This window comes from Symphalangus syndactylus, chromosome 19, assembly GCF_028878055.3.
Source record: "Symphalangus syndactylus isolate Jambi chromosome 19, NHGRI_mSymSyn1-v2.1_pri, whole genome shotgun sequence".
Lineage (NCBI taxonomy): Eukaryota > Metazoa > Chordata > Mammalia > Primates > Hylobatidae > Symphalangus > Symphalangus syndactylus.
The window spans coordinates 60,767,795-60,785,751 of record NC_072434.2 but is presented as its reverse complement, the minus strand read 5'-3'; the positions used below and the strand labels follow the sequence as shown (position 1 = coordinate 60,785,751).

The following is a 17,957-nucleotide window of genomic DNA, read 5'->3' as shown; positions in this document are numbered from 1 at the left end:
CACCTTAGTGCCCCTGCCACAGATGCCTATGGAGAGGTCTATGGAAAGCAACTCCTCTGTGTAGCTACTATCTCTGTGGGGCCAGCACCAAGTGTCAGGTGGTAGACCTGGGCCACTATTGGTTAAAGAGTCAGCAGCTGGAAAGAAGAGTCAGATTGGAGCAGAGGAGAATGAGGACAATCTGGAACCCACTTGCACCTCTGTGTCTATTCATCTTCACATCTAACTTCAACCACCTTCAAAGAGTAATGGCCACTGATTTACTTTCATTCTCCAAATTGTACATAAATGTATCTTTAATCCAGAACCAGATAGAGAAGATATATTACTTGCTGCTATATATAACAAAGTACTACAAACTTCGTAGCTTAAAAACAATTTCTACTTGTTATCTCACAGTTCCCCTTTGTCAAGAGTCCAGGCCTTTTGTTCAAGGTCTCATAAGGCTACAATTAGGGTGTCTGTTGGGCTGTGTTCTCATCTAGAGGTTTGAATGGAGAAACATTTACTTCCAAGCTCATTCAAGTTGTTAGCAGAGTTCATTTCCCTTGTGCGGGAATGGGAGGGAGGCCCTGGCTTCCTGTTGGCTGTTGGCCCTCATGTCCTAGAGACCACCCAGTTCCCCCCAACAGGGGTGCTTCACAGGCCATCTCCTAGCATGGCAGTTTACTTCTTAAAAACCAGCCGAAGCATTTCACTTTCAGTCTGCCAAGATGGTGTCTGCCATATTTATGGCAGTGACATCCCAGAGCTTTGCCATTTTCTATTAGTTAGCAACAAGGCATAGGCCCTGACTGCACTCAGTAGGAGGGAGAATCACACAAGGGCATGATTCATTGCAGGGGTCACCTTAAGGTGTGTCTCCCACAGAAGGAATTCTGAGATATGGAGTTTTACCTTAACCAATTTGACATAACACAAACTTCAAAAAAGGGAAAATCAAGAGATCATATGGAGACTTGTTAAGTTTGAGATGTATTAGACATCCAAATGAAGAGGTTAAACAAGGCAATTGGATATAAGACTGGATTTTGGGAGATATGTCCAAGGACCCTCAAATGTGTATCCCTAATTCAGTCTCTTCCCAAAACGATAGATTCATTGGTCTGTCTACTTGACATCTTGAACTTAACAAGACCAAAGTTTTTCCTTCCCTCTCCAAATCTGTTACTGCTCAGAGTTCTACATCTCATTAAATGGTACCCTCACCTACCCTTTCTATCGAGAAAAAAAGACCTAAGAGTCGTCCTTCATTCCTCTCTTTCCTTTGCCTTCTACGTTCAATCCATCATAATTCTATTGGTTCTACGTTCAAAATATAAATCCATCCCCTTAATTCTATGTCTACCATTACCACCCTAGTCCAAGCCAGTATTACCCATTCCTGGCCTTCAGCAAAAGCGTTTGAATGTCTCCCTTCCCTCTCTTGACCCATGTTATGAACTGGACTTGTGTTCCTCCCAAAATGCATACATTGGAGCCCTAACCCCCAAGGTGACTGTATTTGGAGATAGGGCCTTTAGGAAGGTAATTAAGCTTAAGTGAGGTCATAAAGGTGGGACCTTCATCCTATAGGATTAATGTTCTTATAAGAAGAAGAGACACCAGAGATACCTCTCTGCGTGCACACAAAAATGACAGGCAAACACATCCAGAAGACAGCTGCCTATAAGCCAGAGGAGAGGCTTCACTGGAAGCCAACCATGAAGGCACCTTGATCTTAGACTTCTAACCTCAAGAATTGCAAGAAAATGAACTTCTGTGTTTAAGGCAACTCAGTCCGTGATTCTTTGCTATAGCAGTCCGAGTAGACGAATGCAATAGCCTCCATATATTCTTCACACATCAGCCAGAATGATTTCTTCAAAACCTAGATTAAATTGTGTCACACCCTTGTTTACGGGCCTTCGATAGTTTTCCACTGAAATTGGAATCAGACTTGAACTCTTTACCTTGGCCTCTAGGATTGATACCATCTAGCTCCTGCTCATCCTTTTGACCTTCTCTCAGGCCATTCTTCTCTCCATCACCTGGCTTGGTCGCACTAGCTCCTTTCTGTCAACAGAAACACCAAGTCTTCCCATTTTAGAGTTTCTGTTCTGCTCTTGCTTTTGCCAAAACTTTCTCCCCTGATTCTTCACACAGCTGGTGTTTTTCTGCAATCTTGCCTAAATATAACTTCCTCAAGGACCTTTCTTACCCGCCCTTGTTATATCAAGAACTTCATTCACTCTTCCCCACCACCTAAGTCCAAATGCTGATTAGTGCACCACTCTACCTATTCCCTTCATAATTTACCACAATTTCCAATTCTCTCTCTGTGTCTTGATCTCTCTCACTGTGTGTATATTGCCCATTTGTCCTCGTTTATAATGTAAAACTCGGGAAGGTAATGACCTTGCCTTCCTTGCTTTCTCTTGTATCCTCAGAGATTAGGAGCATGCCTAGTGTATAAGAAGCTCTCAATACAGGTGTGTATTTATTTTAATCAAGGCTTAAATAAATATGAAGCTATGGCCCAAATGAAAATTTTTATATGAGTTTTAGTACCGTTTTGCTACTATTTCCATAGAATAATCAGAGTGAAATTGCTGGGTCACAGTGTATGCACATTTTTAATTTTGATAGATCAGAAGTACTGCTTTTTAATATTTAGTGTGACTGATTTGCCGCTTTAAAATTTAATTATCACAAATTTAATTTTTTTCTCTTCTCCTTTGAAAAATGAGCCATTTCAAAACCATTTTCCCCCCAGTGTTTTTTATGGTAACGGAAGCATCATTGTTCATTTTGCAAGAACTCTAGCTTTTGCTTTATAGGTTAAATTGATACAGCCAATTTGTCTATAAAGAAAATGTCTGAGAATTGAGTCTTCTTTTTGAATTGACCCCTCCATTACAAAATGAATGATGTATTCTAAAGAGAGAAAAAACAACCTTCTCCCTTTTCACATATCATTCTTCTTTTCTGAGTGTAGAGAGTTGTTGGAGTAAAAGCATTAAAGTGATCCCAGTGTTAATATGTGGATCCTCCAAGCTGAATATTTTAAGTTTGAAATTTACAATTGTTATAACAATTGGCCCCTGCCTAATCCATTAGGCGACAACATTAGCTAGAACCCAGAGCTAGGAATGCTTTAACACTTATGAGTACATTTGAGTTGGCCTCATTGTTACCCAGTTGTCAATAGTATCCTTAACATTTCCAGCTGCCTCATCACTGTTTGATATGTACAAGGGGCTGGGACAAGGGTGTAAAGGGTTCCACTCAAACATGTCCTCAGTATCAGGAGAAAACATACTTCAGGAATGCGTGGTTCTGTTAGTGCGTCAGGACAGAAAACAGGAAAATTGGTTTTAACGCCATTCAGTTATTATACTCCCTGCCTCAATTGAAATCAAAAGAAAAATCCTTGTGTCTAAAGAATAATTATAAATTTTGAAATAGAGCAAACATTCCATAAAGAAAATTTTAAATCTTTTTCCTAAGAAAATACTTTCCTATTACCTTGTGCAAATGGCAATCTATACTTATTGGCTGAATAATAATTGAGTTAATTAATTAATTCCTGGCAGATTTATTATTTCATTAGTCACTGACCATGATCTATACCACGACAGGGTGAAATTTAAAAGTTTTTCCATTATTCCTTCAAATTGCATTGCAGAGCTCTTCACACTTAATTAGTTCTTAAATGTTTTGCCTAATGTTACTTATTGTTTCCTAACAAATGCAGTTCAAAAACTTTAGGGTGACATTCACAGCCCTCTTCAGTCTTACCACAATCCCCTTTCCAGCCACAATCCCCACTATTCCCCTGCAACCATTACACTTCTGCTACGTTGAACTGCCACCCAGGTATCTCCAGAACTTTCTTCTGTTCCTTCTTCTAATGCCTCATTTATTTTTATCTACTCAAATTCTACATCTTTCCTGGCCTGGATCAAATGCCACATCTCAATTAAGTCTTCCCCAAGTCCTCACCCCCTTTCTTCTGAATTACAAATATCTCCTTAGTATTTCTCTGGCACTTATTATAGCACTGCCACACTGAATTGTGTGTATGTATATACATTATTGATTTGCTCTATTAGATTATAAGTTCCTCAGAGTCAAGAGTCTGTGTTACCCATCTTTTATCTTCCATTGCCATTTTATAGAGTCTTTTGCATAAAAGATGCTCAAAAATGTTTAAAGAAGTAAACTAGCTGCTGAGAAACAATGCTAAATGTTTGCACTGAGCATTTTGGCAGCTGTGTCATCCCACTTGGTGATGCCGCCTAGCACATACACATTAAACAATAGGCCTGAACACTAAACAATAGGCCATGGTCCTAAAGGGTATTTTGTTCTACCATTCTTGTATTGTGAGTTGATCTTTAATTCCAGAGCAACTCTGCATGTATGTGTGTGCTGTCAAAATAAATGTCTTTTTTGTCTCACCAGCTGAGATACATTTAGGTGAAGACGGCACTGGTAAAGGAAGTGTACAGGTGAAGTCCGTGAAAATGTTCTAACAAAGTTTATATTTTGCAGGCTTAGAAGTCTCATGCCAAGTGAACCATGAATAAGTATTCAAGTTTGATATTTGCCTAATGCATGGTAAAAAATAATAATAATTTCTGTATCAAGACTGATTTGATGGCCAGGTGCTGTGGCTCATGCCTGTAATCCCAGCACTTTGGGAGGCCACGGCAGGTGTATCACCTGAAATCTGAAATTCAAGACCAACCTGGCTAAGATGGCGAAACCCCGTCTCTACTTAAAATACAAAAATTATCTGGGAGTGGTGGTGGTCACCTGTAATCCCAGCTACTCAGGAGACTGAGGCATGAGAATCACTTGAACCCAGTAGGCGGAGGTTGCAGTGAGCTGAGATTGAGCCATTGTACTCCTTGCATTCCAGCCTGGGTGACAAGAGTGAAACCCCGTCTCAAAAAAAAAAAAAAAAAACGGATTTGAATTTTGCAAAATTGTATTAGATATAAATATGTTGATCAACTTTTGGGGAACTTAAAGGTTAACTCTATAAATGGAGAGGAAAAATAGTCCTGCAGAATCCTTGCCTCAAATTATCTGGCTTTCAAAAATCTAGAAAAATATTTTGTGTTGATTTGTCAACATTACAACATATAAAAGTCATCCAATTGCCTGGATGTACTCTATCCAAAGTCATGGCTTTTAGATAACAGTTAATGGGAGCTCGAACTGCTTCTCACATTTTATTTGTGATCTAAATAAGGAACTCTAGGTCTCAGGTACAATCATTCCTTATCATTAAGACAAGATAAAATATAATTAATGATAAAGGATCTGGGCAGTTCAACTTAAGAATACAGAGGTTAATATACTTAATTTTAGATTCTTCTGAAGTTCTCTTCGCACAAAAAGGCGAATTTTTGATGTGACTTATTCTCTGGTTCTTGGTATTCATGATAACTAAGGAGGCAAGGGAACCCCATGACTTGGTTAGGATGCAGAAGCCAAAATTCATCCATTTCAGGATAAAAAGCCCAGGATAAGGGAAAATCATAAATGAAAGACAAAGGCAGAAGAAATCCCACTGGCTTAGAATGAAGTTGATGGTGACCAGGAAGATTAACCCTTTCCAAAATATAATATGCACACGTAATACTCTGTTGATGAACACAACAGTGCCTACACATCATCGTTTTGGTTTGTTACTGGGAGCAGGGTAAAAAGATTCCTAAGGTCTACAGTAAGTGAGCTTAGTGAAAATGCACCCCAAAGACCAGAGGGAAAGCTCTGGAAACTGCTGGATCATCAGATCAATAGACTTAAGATGACTAAGTTGGGAAGCTTTATGCAGTTTAAACATTTGTGCAGGGAGTATCCCCACACAGCCTTTTATTGACAGCTACAGATCAATGATAATTTTTGATCATTTTCAACCTACATAAACCTATTGACCCCATGGCCACCTTTGGGGAACTTCAAGTCATCAAAAATGATCAGAGGAGATGGTGTAAAATTGTCAGACTGCTGAAGACTCCAAGTAGTTTCATATGTCCCCAGGAGCTGAGTTGAGAGGTTAAAATATAGTTCAAATTGCCAGCAGAACCTCAACTAACAGAGTGTTCCAGAGAGTCTTGTCTTTATGTCTCATAAAATGAGGCACTGATTTGTATCCAAACTCTGACCTTCATGCATATAAAGTTAAAGAAGGAAAAAAGAGGCTGAATCCCATCGAAGATATTAGATTGCAAATAATGGATTATTCCTAGTAAAATATTTCTTCCTGTTTTTCTTTGTTAAGTCATCTTCTTCATCTGCTGCCTAACAAAAGTAGCTGACATGCTTGTAGAATTATGTACAATATGGACATGGACATAGAATGAACAAAGACAAAACAGAAGCAAGTGCAAGGTGGCAGGCCAGAAGTCAGGGACAGCAAAAAATGTAGTCAAAAAAATCATTAGGAAGAGTGAAAGGAAGGAAAGAGCAAAATAATGGCAGTGAAGGGGAAGAAGTAAGAGTATTGAATTAAGATAATCTCTATAGAGGAAAAGGAGTGAGAGAAGAAGGAAAGGGTGAACAAGAGGAAAGGGAAAGGAAGGAACGGAAGGTGAAGCAAAGGAGTAAAAGGAAGGAAAATCGTCTTTAGTGATGACTTTTCCTAGTCAGTGAGACAGAATGCTACATCTCCAAAGGAAGGAACTGAATCCAAAACATCTAAGATCCACAGTGCTCAAGCAAATATCCTAAATTTAAGAAAAATAACAAGTAACTGAGTATGTAAATGAGAGCCAACCCAATCCACGGAGTGAACTGCATCCAAATTATGCAGCAGGATTCTAAAATAGTGAACTTTGATGTTGGAAATTCATTCAGGAGAGAATAATATAAATTATTTCCTAAAACGTCAAAGAATAAATTGGCAAGGATTATCTTGCCATTTTTATGTTTTCTTCATTTTTTAATATAGCTTTTACTAAACATTGACAAAAACTATGGCTATTATTTAGATCTATTTAAGGACTCCATATGTGTTATATGTGTGTGTGTGTGTGTGTGTATGTATATGTATATATATATATATATATATAACTATTCAGGAATAACAAATTAGTCAGATGCAGCAGTGGCTCACACCTGTAATCCCAGCACTTTTGGGCAGCCAAGGCAGAAGAGTGACTTGAGCTGCAGAGTTGAAGACCAACGTGGGCAACATAGTGATACGCAATCCCTAGGAAAGGAAAGGAAGAGAGAAAGAGAGAAAGAGGGAAAGAAAGAAAGAAAGAAAGAAAGAAAGAAAGAAAGAAAGAAAGAAAGAAAGAAAGAAAGAAAGAAAGAGAAAGAAGGAAAGAAAGAAAGAAAGAAAGAAAAAGAAAGAAAGAAAGAAAGAAAGAAAGAGAAAGAAAGAGAAAGAGAGAGACAAAGAAAGAAAGAAAGAAAGAAAGAAGAAAGAAAGAAGAAAGAAAGAAAGAAAGAAAGAAAGAAAGAAAGAAAGAAAGAAAGAAAGAAAGGAAACTTTTTTTTTTAATTAGCCACTCATGGTGTTACATGCCTGTAGTCCCGGCTACTCCAGAAGCTGAGGCAGGAGAATCACTTGTGCCCAGGAGTTGAAGGCTGCACCGAGCCATGATCATGCCACACTCCAGCCTAGGCAAAAGAGCCAAATAATAATAATAATAATAAATTAAATAAATAAATAAATAATGTAATATGAGAACTTGTCTTCAGTATAATTTCATGATACAGAAATTATCTTTTACATCCCAACATGTGGTTATTTCTCTCTCTCTCTTTTTTTAAGATACATATAGACCAGGTTAAGCAAAACAACTGTTGTAATGACTCCTTGTAGGAGTATACCCCTAAAACTTTTCTGTTCCAGACATGCATGAACTTCAACTTGCAACCTACAGGCCATATTTCTGTATTAGATGGTGAAGGTTTGGAAGCTAGGGCATTTTGAATACTTCTGCTTTCAAGGATCTGAGCCATAAATGTTTATTAAGAGAATCTATAATGAAATCAGTTTTGTTATTTTTTTAATGGTTGCCTGGAGTGTGTTGGATGACTGAATGCCAGTTGTTAATCATTAAGTACTCATGTTACCAAAAGTGTTTGATAGTATTGCCATCTAGGGGCTGAATGGAATTCTCAGCTCTGAAATAAACTGTAATTGAGCAGGTGCAGCTATTGACAATATACATATGTTTTTGCTTTATAGCCCACATGCTTTTCATGTTTCTTATGACAAAAGCTTATGAAAAAATGTCCCCCAGCAGCCCACCTTTTTTATATATAATCTGTTAGAGGTGATTACTATTTGCTTTGGAGCATATGCTTTTTTGGCATCTATTACTGAATATTCTGAACAAAGAATTATTCTTTTTTGCATTATTAATCTTGCCCATGTTTGCCCTATTTCCACAGAAAAGGAATCATTTATCAGTAAAGAATGTTTGTAATCGGGACTTTCAGCATCTTCAGATTTAATATTCATTATGGTCATTCTAGTTTTGTGCTATATTTATCTAAAAGGCCAATGAAATGTTGTGGAGAAATAAGTTTTTAAATATTTATGATCTAACTTTTAATATTTTAAAAAGGAGAAATTAGTATTTCTGTAAAATTTGTTTCAGAGTCTGGTTGCTCAGCAAATGTTTAAATATTAAAAGATTTCAAGAGGTTAGCATGTAATATCATAATGGGACTTATTGAAATAGGAAAATTGACTTTACAAGTTTTTGATATGTGAAGGAAATTGTATTTTCTCTGCCTATGTTTAACACATAACAAGAAATAACACAATTAAAATATACAGCCAATAGTGTCAGAAAACAGCACCAAAACCTATTTCTACATTTATTTTTGTCTAACCAGTTTGTTTGGAAAGCAATTCTGTTTGATTTTGTCATCTTGTTTTAGATTTTATCCAAAATGATATTTGGATGTCCCCGCACATAATTTTTTCTGATGTTCTTGGGTGCCTACTTTCAGAAATAACTTTCACTACTCCACTTTATATTCTTCCTCCCTGTTCATCAAGGAAAGAAGACAATTGAAGACCATGTATCACGTTCAAACATCTAATAAACCAAAGCAGATCATTGAATGTAAATATCCTACTAACCCAGTCAAAACTTTCTCATGATTTCTTATATCCACTGGGGATGGTTGGTACACAACAGAAAATGCCAGTGTGTGTGTGTGTGTGTGTGTGTTTACCTATGAACACATTACTACCCCACTTGCAGACATAATTCCTATTTTAAAAAGACATATCCTTTCAGTCCAGATGTGGAAAGAGCACCCCAGGGCCTTTAGAAGCATTAGGATTCTGGAGATGGAGTCTCTCTCTGTCGCCCAGGCTGGAGTGCAGTGGCACGATCTCAGCTCACTGCCAGCTCTGCCTCCCGGGTTCACGCCATTCTCCTGCCTCAGCCTCTCCGAGTAGCTGGGACTACAGGCGCCCGCCAACACGCCCGGCTAATTTTTTGTATTTTTAGTAGAGACGGGGTTTCACCGTGGTCTCGATCTCCTGACCTCGTGATCCGCCCGCCTCGGCCTCCCAAAGTGCTGGGATTACAAGCGTGAGCCGCCGCGCCTGGCCTAGAAGCATTAGGATTCTTAGCTCCAGTTTAGTTATGCCAAATGTGTTAATGCTGCTCTCCAAGCAGAAAAACAAACAAACAAATTTTAAAAATCCTAATTTGGCTATCCCTTTTTTCTTTTCTTTTAAATCAACAAAGACCAAATTCTCCAAGCCTAGCTAACAATGACTTTTGGTAGGTTTCATAGTTTTACTTATGGTGCTTTTAACAAATGAAAATATTTTTATATCTATATTAATAATAGACTTCTCTAAGGGTGTTTGTACATGTATAGTTGAATTGGCTTGTTACTGTTTTCTTGTGTTTATTTGTTTTATTGAATTCGTAAGATATATATACATGCCAAGAGAATGAGAGAGGGAGACTGGGAAGATGGAGAGTCTTGTGTACAAACAGATAGTGTTGGGGATTTGGAAATTAAGCGTGTTCAGATTAATTCTTTAAACCCTTAATATTAACCTGGCAGGCAATTATCCCAGTCTCTGACATGCAGCTTGGTACCACTGATTTCCATTTTGAGCTGGATGCAGCACTGATCTGAAGCATCATGTTTTGTTTTGTTTTTTTCAATGTTTATATATCACACGCTTTGGGCTGCAAGCACTGAAAAGTTAAGGATCCTATCTGGTCCACTTTCTGAATGTCTGAAATCATACAACATTGGGTAATATATTCAGGGTGTCAACAAGAATAAGAAAAAAAATGCATTGTTTTCTTAATGATAATTCAAAACTCTGCTGTAGTGTTTGCGCTGCTGTTGCCTACATGCTTTGGCCATGAGGTTCAGAGAATGACTTTCCAGCAATATTGTCAGTTTAAAAAAAAAAAAAACAAACTTAACCTGTAACCTGTTAACTTTCTTACAGGGAACAAGCCATCAAGCCCACCTGTTCGGGTTAGAACCATTCACAACATATCGCATTGGTGTTGTAGCAGCAAACCATGCAGGAGAAATTTTAAGCCCCTGGACTGTGATTCAAACCTTAGAATCTTCCCCAAGTGGACTGAGAAATTTTATAGTAGAACAGAAAGAGAATGGCCGGGCATTGCTACTACAGTGGTCAGAGCCTATGAAAACCAATGGTGTGATTAAGGTAATGTCTACCCTGCGTAAGAAATTATGTTTGGTGCTCTCCAGATAAATAGATGAGCCCTGACATGCCATCAGGTCACTGTGGGAAAAATCCCTTCGCAGCCTGTTTAATTCTCCTTGATAGCTCCTCCAGGCGCTTAATCATAGATCAGAGAAAACTAGCTTAGATGCGTGATGCTTCCTATGAACCCAACACTGAGCTAAATGCTCTCCATGGATTATCTCATTTAATCCTCACATCAACCCTACTAGGTGGGTACCACCAAACCTCATGAGGCATATGCAGGCTAAGTAACTGTCCAAGCCTACATTGTAAGTAATTGAGTTGGGATTTGGAACTCACATCAGAACTGAACTCTAAATGACTGTGTTCTTACTGCCTCTTGAATTATCCTACCCAGTTATTTGCTTAAGACTTGCCTAATTTATGCTTCAAACAGAGCTCATTAAGCAAGCCACAGGTGTCTGCTAACTTCCCAACTTCTGTATGTAGCCGTGAGAAATAATGTTATAAATGTCATATACGTATCTCAAGCTCCGCCAGCCCGTGAGTACAGGGGAGATTGTATTTTCATGAATAGCCTGAATTTTGATGTTTTGAACCTTCAGCCACACAAAAGCCAGCCCTCATCTACCTCTCTGATGTTCCTCGCCAAGGATGGTGGCAGACATACCTGTTAGTTCACGCTACTGCCTTTACCTCCAACGTCTCCTGGCCGTGGTCCATCTCTTAGGCCCTCATCAACTACCTTCTGTGGGCTGGGACTGCAGAGTCCCCCAGCCTGCAGCTGCTATAGACACACTACCCTTTTGTTTTCCAATCCTTCTCCAAGAGGCAGACTCCCACATCAATTCCACATCACAGGGTTGAGACTAAGCTGTTACTTTTAATAAAGCCTCCCTGAAAACCCTAAGAGAGGGATGACAGCAGGAAATTACGTGCAGCAATAACTAAGAACTGTAACTAGAGCTCACAGGCCCAGGTCCATCCTGTGGGCCTCTCTGTGGGCTGCCTCTCTGCCTAGCTTCAAGGCCTGCTACAAGTAGCAATAGCAAGCTGCTTCCCACCAGCCTGCCTACATGTGGACAGAAGCCAGACTTCTCCCCCCTGGGGCAAGAGGCTTGAGCCTTAGGATTCATGACCTTAAAATCCAAATCACGGCCCCAAGGCACCCATCAGAAAAGAAAGCTCCTTTTCCCTCACAGCACTTCTCCTTGTGGGTATCTGGAGCCATGAGAGCATCTGCTTCTTCCTGGCATGATTGACAATAAGAATATTGACTCCTTGGACCTTTGTTTACATTTCACCAAATATTAAGCAAATATTTGGTGAAATACTTCTACTAAGTGCCATATACTTATTCATGAGTGAACAAGACAGTCAAGTTCCCTGATGTTACAGACCTTGTGTGAGTGCACGTGCATGTGTGTGTGTGTGTGTCTGTGTGAATAAATGTGGCAGAGTATATGAATGGTGGGGGTACAGAAAAGCAAACAATAAGCTAGTAAATAAATAAGCAAGGGAATTACAGAGAGCGATGAATGCTATAAAGAAAATTAAATAGAATAATGTAATTATGCCTGCTCAGGCTATTTTAGAATGGAATATCATTTGAATCAAGTTGACATTTGAGCGGAGTCCTGAATGACAAGACAGAGTTAGTCATGTGAGGATATGGGGGCAAAATGTTCCAGACAAAATGAACAGCAAATGCAAGGCCTGAAGCCAGGAATGAACTTGGTGTATTCAAGGAAAGAGAAGAAAGCCAGTGTGTATGAAGTATTTGGGGGAAAGAAAGATGGCACTAGAAGAGGTTGGAGGGACTGGTAGGAGACAGATTGTGCCCAACCTTGTAGGCTGTGGTAAAGAGTTTAGAATTTGTTCCAAGTGCAATGAAAAATTACTGAAGGCTTTAGGCAAAGGAATAGCATGATCAAATTTATGTTTTTAAAAATCACTCTGGCTACCCTGTGGAAAATGGACCAATGGAGTTTGAGAACTATTGAAGATTTCAAGGTAGAATTGAAGGTGGGTCAAATTAGAGTAGCAGTTGTGAAATCATGCACTATAGGTGAATTGAAGATACATTCAGAAGATAGAGATGACAAAATGTGTTAATGAGCTGAATGAGAGACATGAAGGAAAGGGAGTGCTTTGGGATGACATTTGGGTTTAGGCTTTGGGCTATTGATGAGGAAGGGGAGACTGGAAGATGAACAAGTTAGAGGGGCAAGTAGATAGTGTGAGGTACAAGTCTAAAACTCCTGAGAGATTTCTTTGCTGGGATAAATGTTCAGAATCCGTTAGCAGGTGGATGTTATATAAACCCATGGTGCCAGAGGAGATCAGCTATGGAGAGAATGTAATTCAACCTGTTGAGAGTCTGGGATCAAGCCCTGCAGCATAAATGAGGAGGTCAAGAGGAGGAAAGAGAGCCAGCAAAGACTGATAAGAGGGAACTAGGCTAGAAGGAAAAGTACATGAGTGGAGTGTCCAAAAAGAGAAGAGAAAATATGCCAAAATGCTGCTGAGAGCAGAAGTAAAATGATGGCAGAGAAGCCACCCCGAGTATAGGAATGAGGAGGTCACTGTGATCTTGACAAGGAGAGTATGCGGTAGAATGGGAAACCTGGTTGGCATGGCTGGTTGAGGAGAGAATGGCAAGAGAGGAAATTAGGACAGCAACTCATTAAAGCCGTTTAGATGAAAAGAAAAGCAGAGAAATGGAGCAATAGGTGGAGACTGTGGAACGGGGAAATTTTATTTAAAATCATTGAAAAATACTAGAGTACATTTAAACATGAATGGAAATAATCAATAGAGGGAGATAAACTGGTGACATAGGAGATAATGAGAATAACGGCAGTAGTGCAGTCTTGGGAAAGGAGGAAGGGATGGGATACAGTGCTTAGGTGGCCTTCAGTAGGGACAGAGATATTTCATTCACAGCAGAAAGAGGAAAGGCAAATCATGTAAGTCTAGATTCACATGGATACAGAGGTCAGAATATATAACATGGAAGCATTCTTTTCTAACTGCTTCTATTTTCAATGAACTATGTGGTTATGTCAACAATCAATCAACGGTGAGGGAGGGAAGAGGGTGTTGGCAGTTGGGGGAAAGGAGGAAATATGAAATAATCACCTGGGAAAATGACAGAGCAAAAGCATGAGGGAATAAAATAGGATTACAAATTGGCAATCGCCTATTTAAAACGTATGGTTAAAAGTTTAAAGTGAGACCAGTAAAAATGTTTGGGTGTTTTTCTACAAACCCATTTCAGAGCTTGAGTATAGAGGGAAAACTAAATTTTACACTAGTTAGAGATTTGCCAGGTGAATATCAGGAGCAGCAAGGGGTGCTGGGGTGTCACAGAGGCTGCAAGCTAGTTATGGAACCTACGCTCCCTTCAGAAGATATGGCAGTCCCCTTCCCTCATGGGGGTGGTCTTGCCCTGGGTCCTCAACAAGAAAATCACACCAACATACAACATTCCAACATAAAGAGATTTCCAAACTTCTAGGATATGTAATCTTAGAAAAAAAAATGGAGTATATTAACAATTTAGTCTAAATTAAGCTTGCCCAAGAACCACTCCTGGGAATGTTTGAAGGGTGTGCCTTCCAAGGGCTGTAAAATATGTCCTGTCCCCTCTTGAGAGTCACCATGATAGGGAGTCATCAGTAGGAGTGTGTCATCTCTCTCAGGTTTGTTGGAGCAGGAAAAGATTGGAAAATCACTGTTCAAAAACACCTGCATTCAGATTAACTTACTTCCCATCTTTCAAAAAAAATGAATAATACAAGGATGAAAACTTGCTCTACATTTGTACAGTATAATAAGCACTTAGATGTTTTTTTCCAGAACAAAAGACTACTTTGCCCCCAAAGGAGCAATCAATTCTGCCATGGCCTGCAAGAGAAAATAGGGTGTTTTTTTCCGTCTCCTAGTCATAAAGATTTATATACATGTATATATGTACATGCATATATATATGTATGGATATTTGTACTTATGTATAAAATATAGGTGTCTGTGTGCCTGAACACACACACACACACACACACACACTCTTTCAGCCCTGGCACTCTGTAACAACAAATGATTAAGCATTGTAATTCTATTTCCCAGCAAATGCCATGGAAGGTAGACCCTACTTTGGTCAGTATGAGATCAGAAGAAGTTCATATCTATAAAACCGGAGATTTTAATACTATTCTGTACTTTAAAAAAATACAAATAGGAGAAACCTTGTGAATACCATATAAGTCAAAGAATCAGGTTCAATAGCCCTTAGTTTTGAGATAAATGCTTACCTATTTCCCAAACTGAAAGAAAGAAAAGAAAAAGGCAGAGAAAAACATCGTTTGTCTCTCTGTGGGCCTTATGTTAACTGAAAAAAATTCACATATCCCCAGTTAATATCAGAATACTTCTTCTAAATTAGGGTCATCAAAATAAGGAACAAGGGGGTGAAGGTTAAAAAGGGGCTAAATAACTACAAAAAGAAATCGTATGCTGCAAGTTATCCCTTTTGCTTCTGTCCTTCTGTAGACATACAGCATCTTCAGTGACGGGCTCCTGGAGTACTCTGGTTTGAATCGTCAGTTTCTCTTCCGCCGCCTGGATCCTTTCACTCTCTACACACTGACCCTGGAGGCCTGCACCACAGCAGGCTGTGCACACTCGGCGCCCCAGCCTCTGTGGACAGATGAAGCCCCTCCAGACTCTCAGCTGGCTCCTACTGTCCACTCTGTGAAGTCCACCAGTGTTGAGCTGAGCTGGTCTGAGCCTGTTAACCCAAATGGAAAAATAATTCGCTATGAAGTGATTCGCAGATGCTTCGAGGGAAAAGCTTGGGGAAATCAGACAATCCAGGCCAATGAGAAAATTGTTTTCACAGAATATACCACTGAAAGGAATACATTTATGTATAATGACACAGGTTTGCAACCATGGACGCAATGTGAATATAAAATCTGCACTTGGAATTCAGCTGGGCATACTTGTAGCTCTTGGAATGTGGTGAGGATGTTACAAGCGCCTCCAGAAGGTCTCTCTCCACCTGTGATATCCTACGTTTCTATGAATCCCCAAAAACTGCTGATTTCCTGGATCCCACCAGAACAGTCTAATGGTATTATCCAGTCCTATAGGCTTCAAAGGAATGAAATGCTCTATCCTTTTAGCTTTGATGCTGTGACTTTCAATTACACTGATGAAGAGCTTCTTCCTTTTTCCACCTATAGCTATGCACTCCAAGCCTGCACGAGTGGAGGCTGCTCCACCAGCAAACCCACCAGCATCACAACTCTGGAGGCTGCTCCATCAGGAGTCAGTCCTCCAGATCTTTGGGCCGTCAGTGCCACTCAAATAAATGTAAGTTGGTCACCGCCCACAGTGCAAAATGGAAAGATCACTAAATATTTAGTTAGATATGATAATAAGGAGTCCCTTGCTGGCCAGGGCCTGTGCCTCCTGGTTTCCCACCTGCAGCCTTACACTCAGTATAACTTCTCCCTTGTAGCCTGCACGAATGGAGGTTGCACAGCTAGTGTGTCAAAATCTGCGTGGACAATGGAGGCCCTGCCAGAGAACATGGACTCTCCAACATTGCAAGTCACAGGCTCAGCATCGATAGAAGTCACCTGGAAACCTCCAAGAAACCCAAATGGCCAGATCAGAAGTTATGAACTCAGGAGGGATGGAACCATTGTATATACAGGCTTGGAAACACGCTATCATGATTTTACTCTCACCCCAGGTGTGGAGTATGGCTACACAGTAACTGCCAACAACAGCCAAGGGGGTATTTTGAGTCCTCTTGTCAAAGATCGAACCAGCCCCTCAGCACCCTCAGGGATGGAACCTCCAAAATTACAGGCCAGGGGTCCTCAGGAGATCTTAGTGAACTGGGACCCTCCAGTGAGAACAAATGGTGATATCATCAACTATACCCTCTTCATCCGTGAACTATTTGAAAGAGAAACTAAAATCATACACATAAACACAACTCATAATTCTTTTGGTACACAGTCATATATAGTAAACCAGCTGAAGCCATTTCACAGGTAGGTAGCCATGTCTCGGTTTTCTGAGAGTGAGTCACTGACCTTTCTATTGCCTGAGCCCTTGGTCAGTTCTAATGAAGACTCTAAAAATAGGATGCATGGTGCACCCAACCTCCATCCACCTAAACATGCATAGTAGACAAAGCACATCCTCATCCAAGCAAAGCCTGCTTACATAACCTCCAGAGAGCAGAATTCTTGCAGGTGATGTTTTGAGAGTCAGTGTTTCAGAAAGGTTTGCAATGCATCCCGGTATCCGAAATAAGTAGGACAGAGATCAGGCTAGTCCCCATGGGAATATGCAGGCCCCTGGACAGTTCTGACAGCCCCGATAGGGTCATCTGGCCAGACCGTGAAGAAAATGATATATTATTTTAAGGTTAAAAAGTGCCAATCAATGAGCGCAATTACCAGCCAGAGTTAGACTAAAACAAAACTTGTTTTGTGAAGAGCCTTCTTATCAAACCCAGCACTTCTTCCAAGAATAATAAGGCTTCTCTGACTCTACTTTCTTATGGTTTCTCAGGACAGTGCCACTTTGCTAGCTCATGTTTTCCTAGCGGTCCCATCTGGGCTCTGTGACATGCATGGAAGTGCGTTGTTCTCCACACAAAAGAATCTTGCCCATTGCTTAAATAATTGTTTGGCAGTTTTCCCCATCACATTTTAAGTAACTTACATCCCCAGAGAGAAGGGTAATAAAAGACATTTTATGCTTAAAATTTAGTAAAATGAACAGAATCACTTAAAAAAATTAAAGGCTGAAAGAGTGTTGATTTCTAACTACCACAGGTAAAATTCAGCTATTATTGTAATCTAGTGATGTGTAGATTAGATCCTCCTATAATTACCTCTGATATATAGTGCTGTTTAAATGAAACATTCATGGTCTTATGCATCTACTTATGACAATTATTTAGGGTCTATTAAATATTAAACTGTAATTAAAACTTCCTCAGGTATCCTCCGCAGCTAATCCACATGCTATGTGAGTTGGCTTTTATATTACCTTACACTGATTCAGGGCATAAAAAAGACCCACTGTAGCTGCAGAGCTGTATATTCTAGACTGGCTTCCTCTTTACCTGACTGTACCTCCAACTTTCAAAAATCATATCAATTTGCTCCCTTTTGAAACTCTTATTCAAAAAGTCTCCTAGAGGTGAAACAGTTTGTCCGGGCATGAAAGGAATGCTTTTTCCAGGCTG

General features: G+C 39.7%; 1 protein-coding gene across 1 annotated transcript in view; it reads left to right on the top strand.

The window, feature by feature from the left end:
* Positions 1–17,957, top strand: part of USH2A (usherin) — an 801,829-nt gene that overhangs the window by 727,911 nt on the left and 55,961 nt on the right. Inside the window, exons 63-64 of the mRNA XM_055233796.2 lie at positions 10,451–10,678; positions 15,233–16,749. Of these exons, the coding sequence (XP_055089771.1) occupies positions 10,451–10,678; positions 15,233–16,749 (1,745 nt within the window). The remainder of the gene's footprint in view (positions 1–10,450; positions 10,679–15,232; positions 16,750–17,957) is intronic.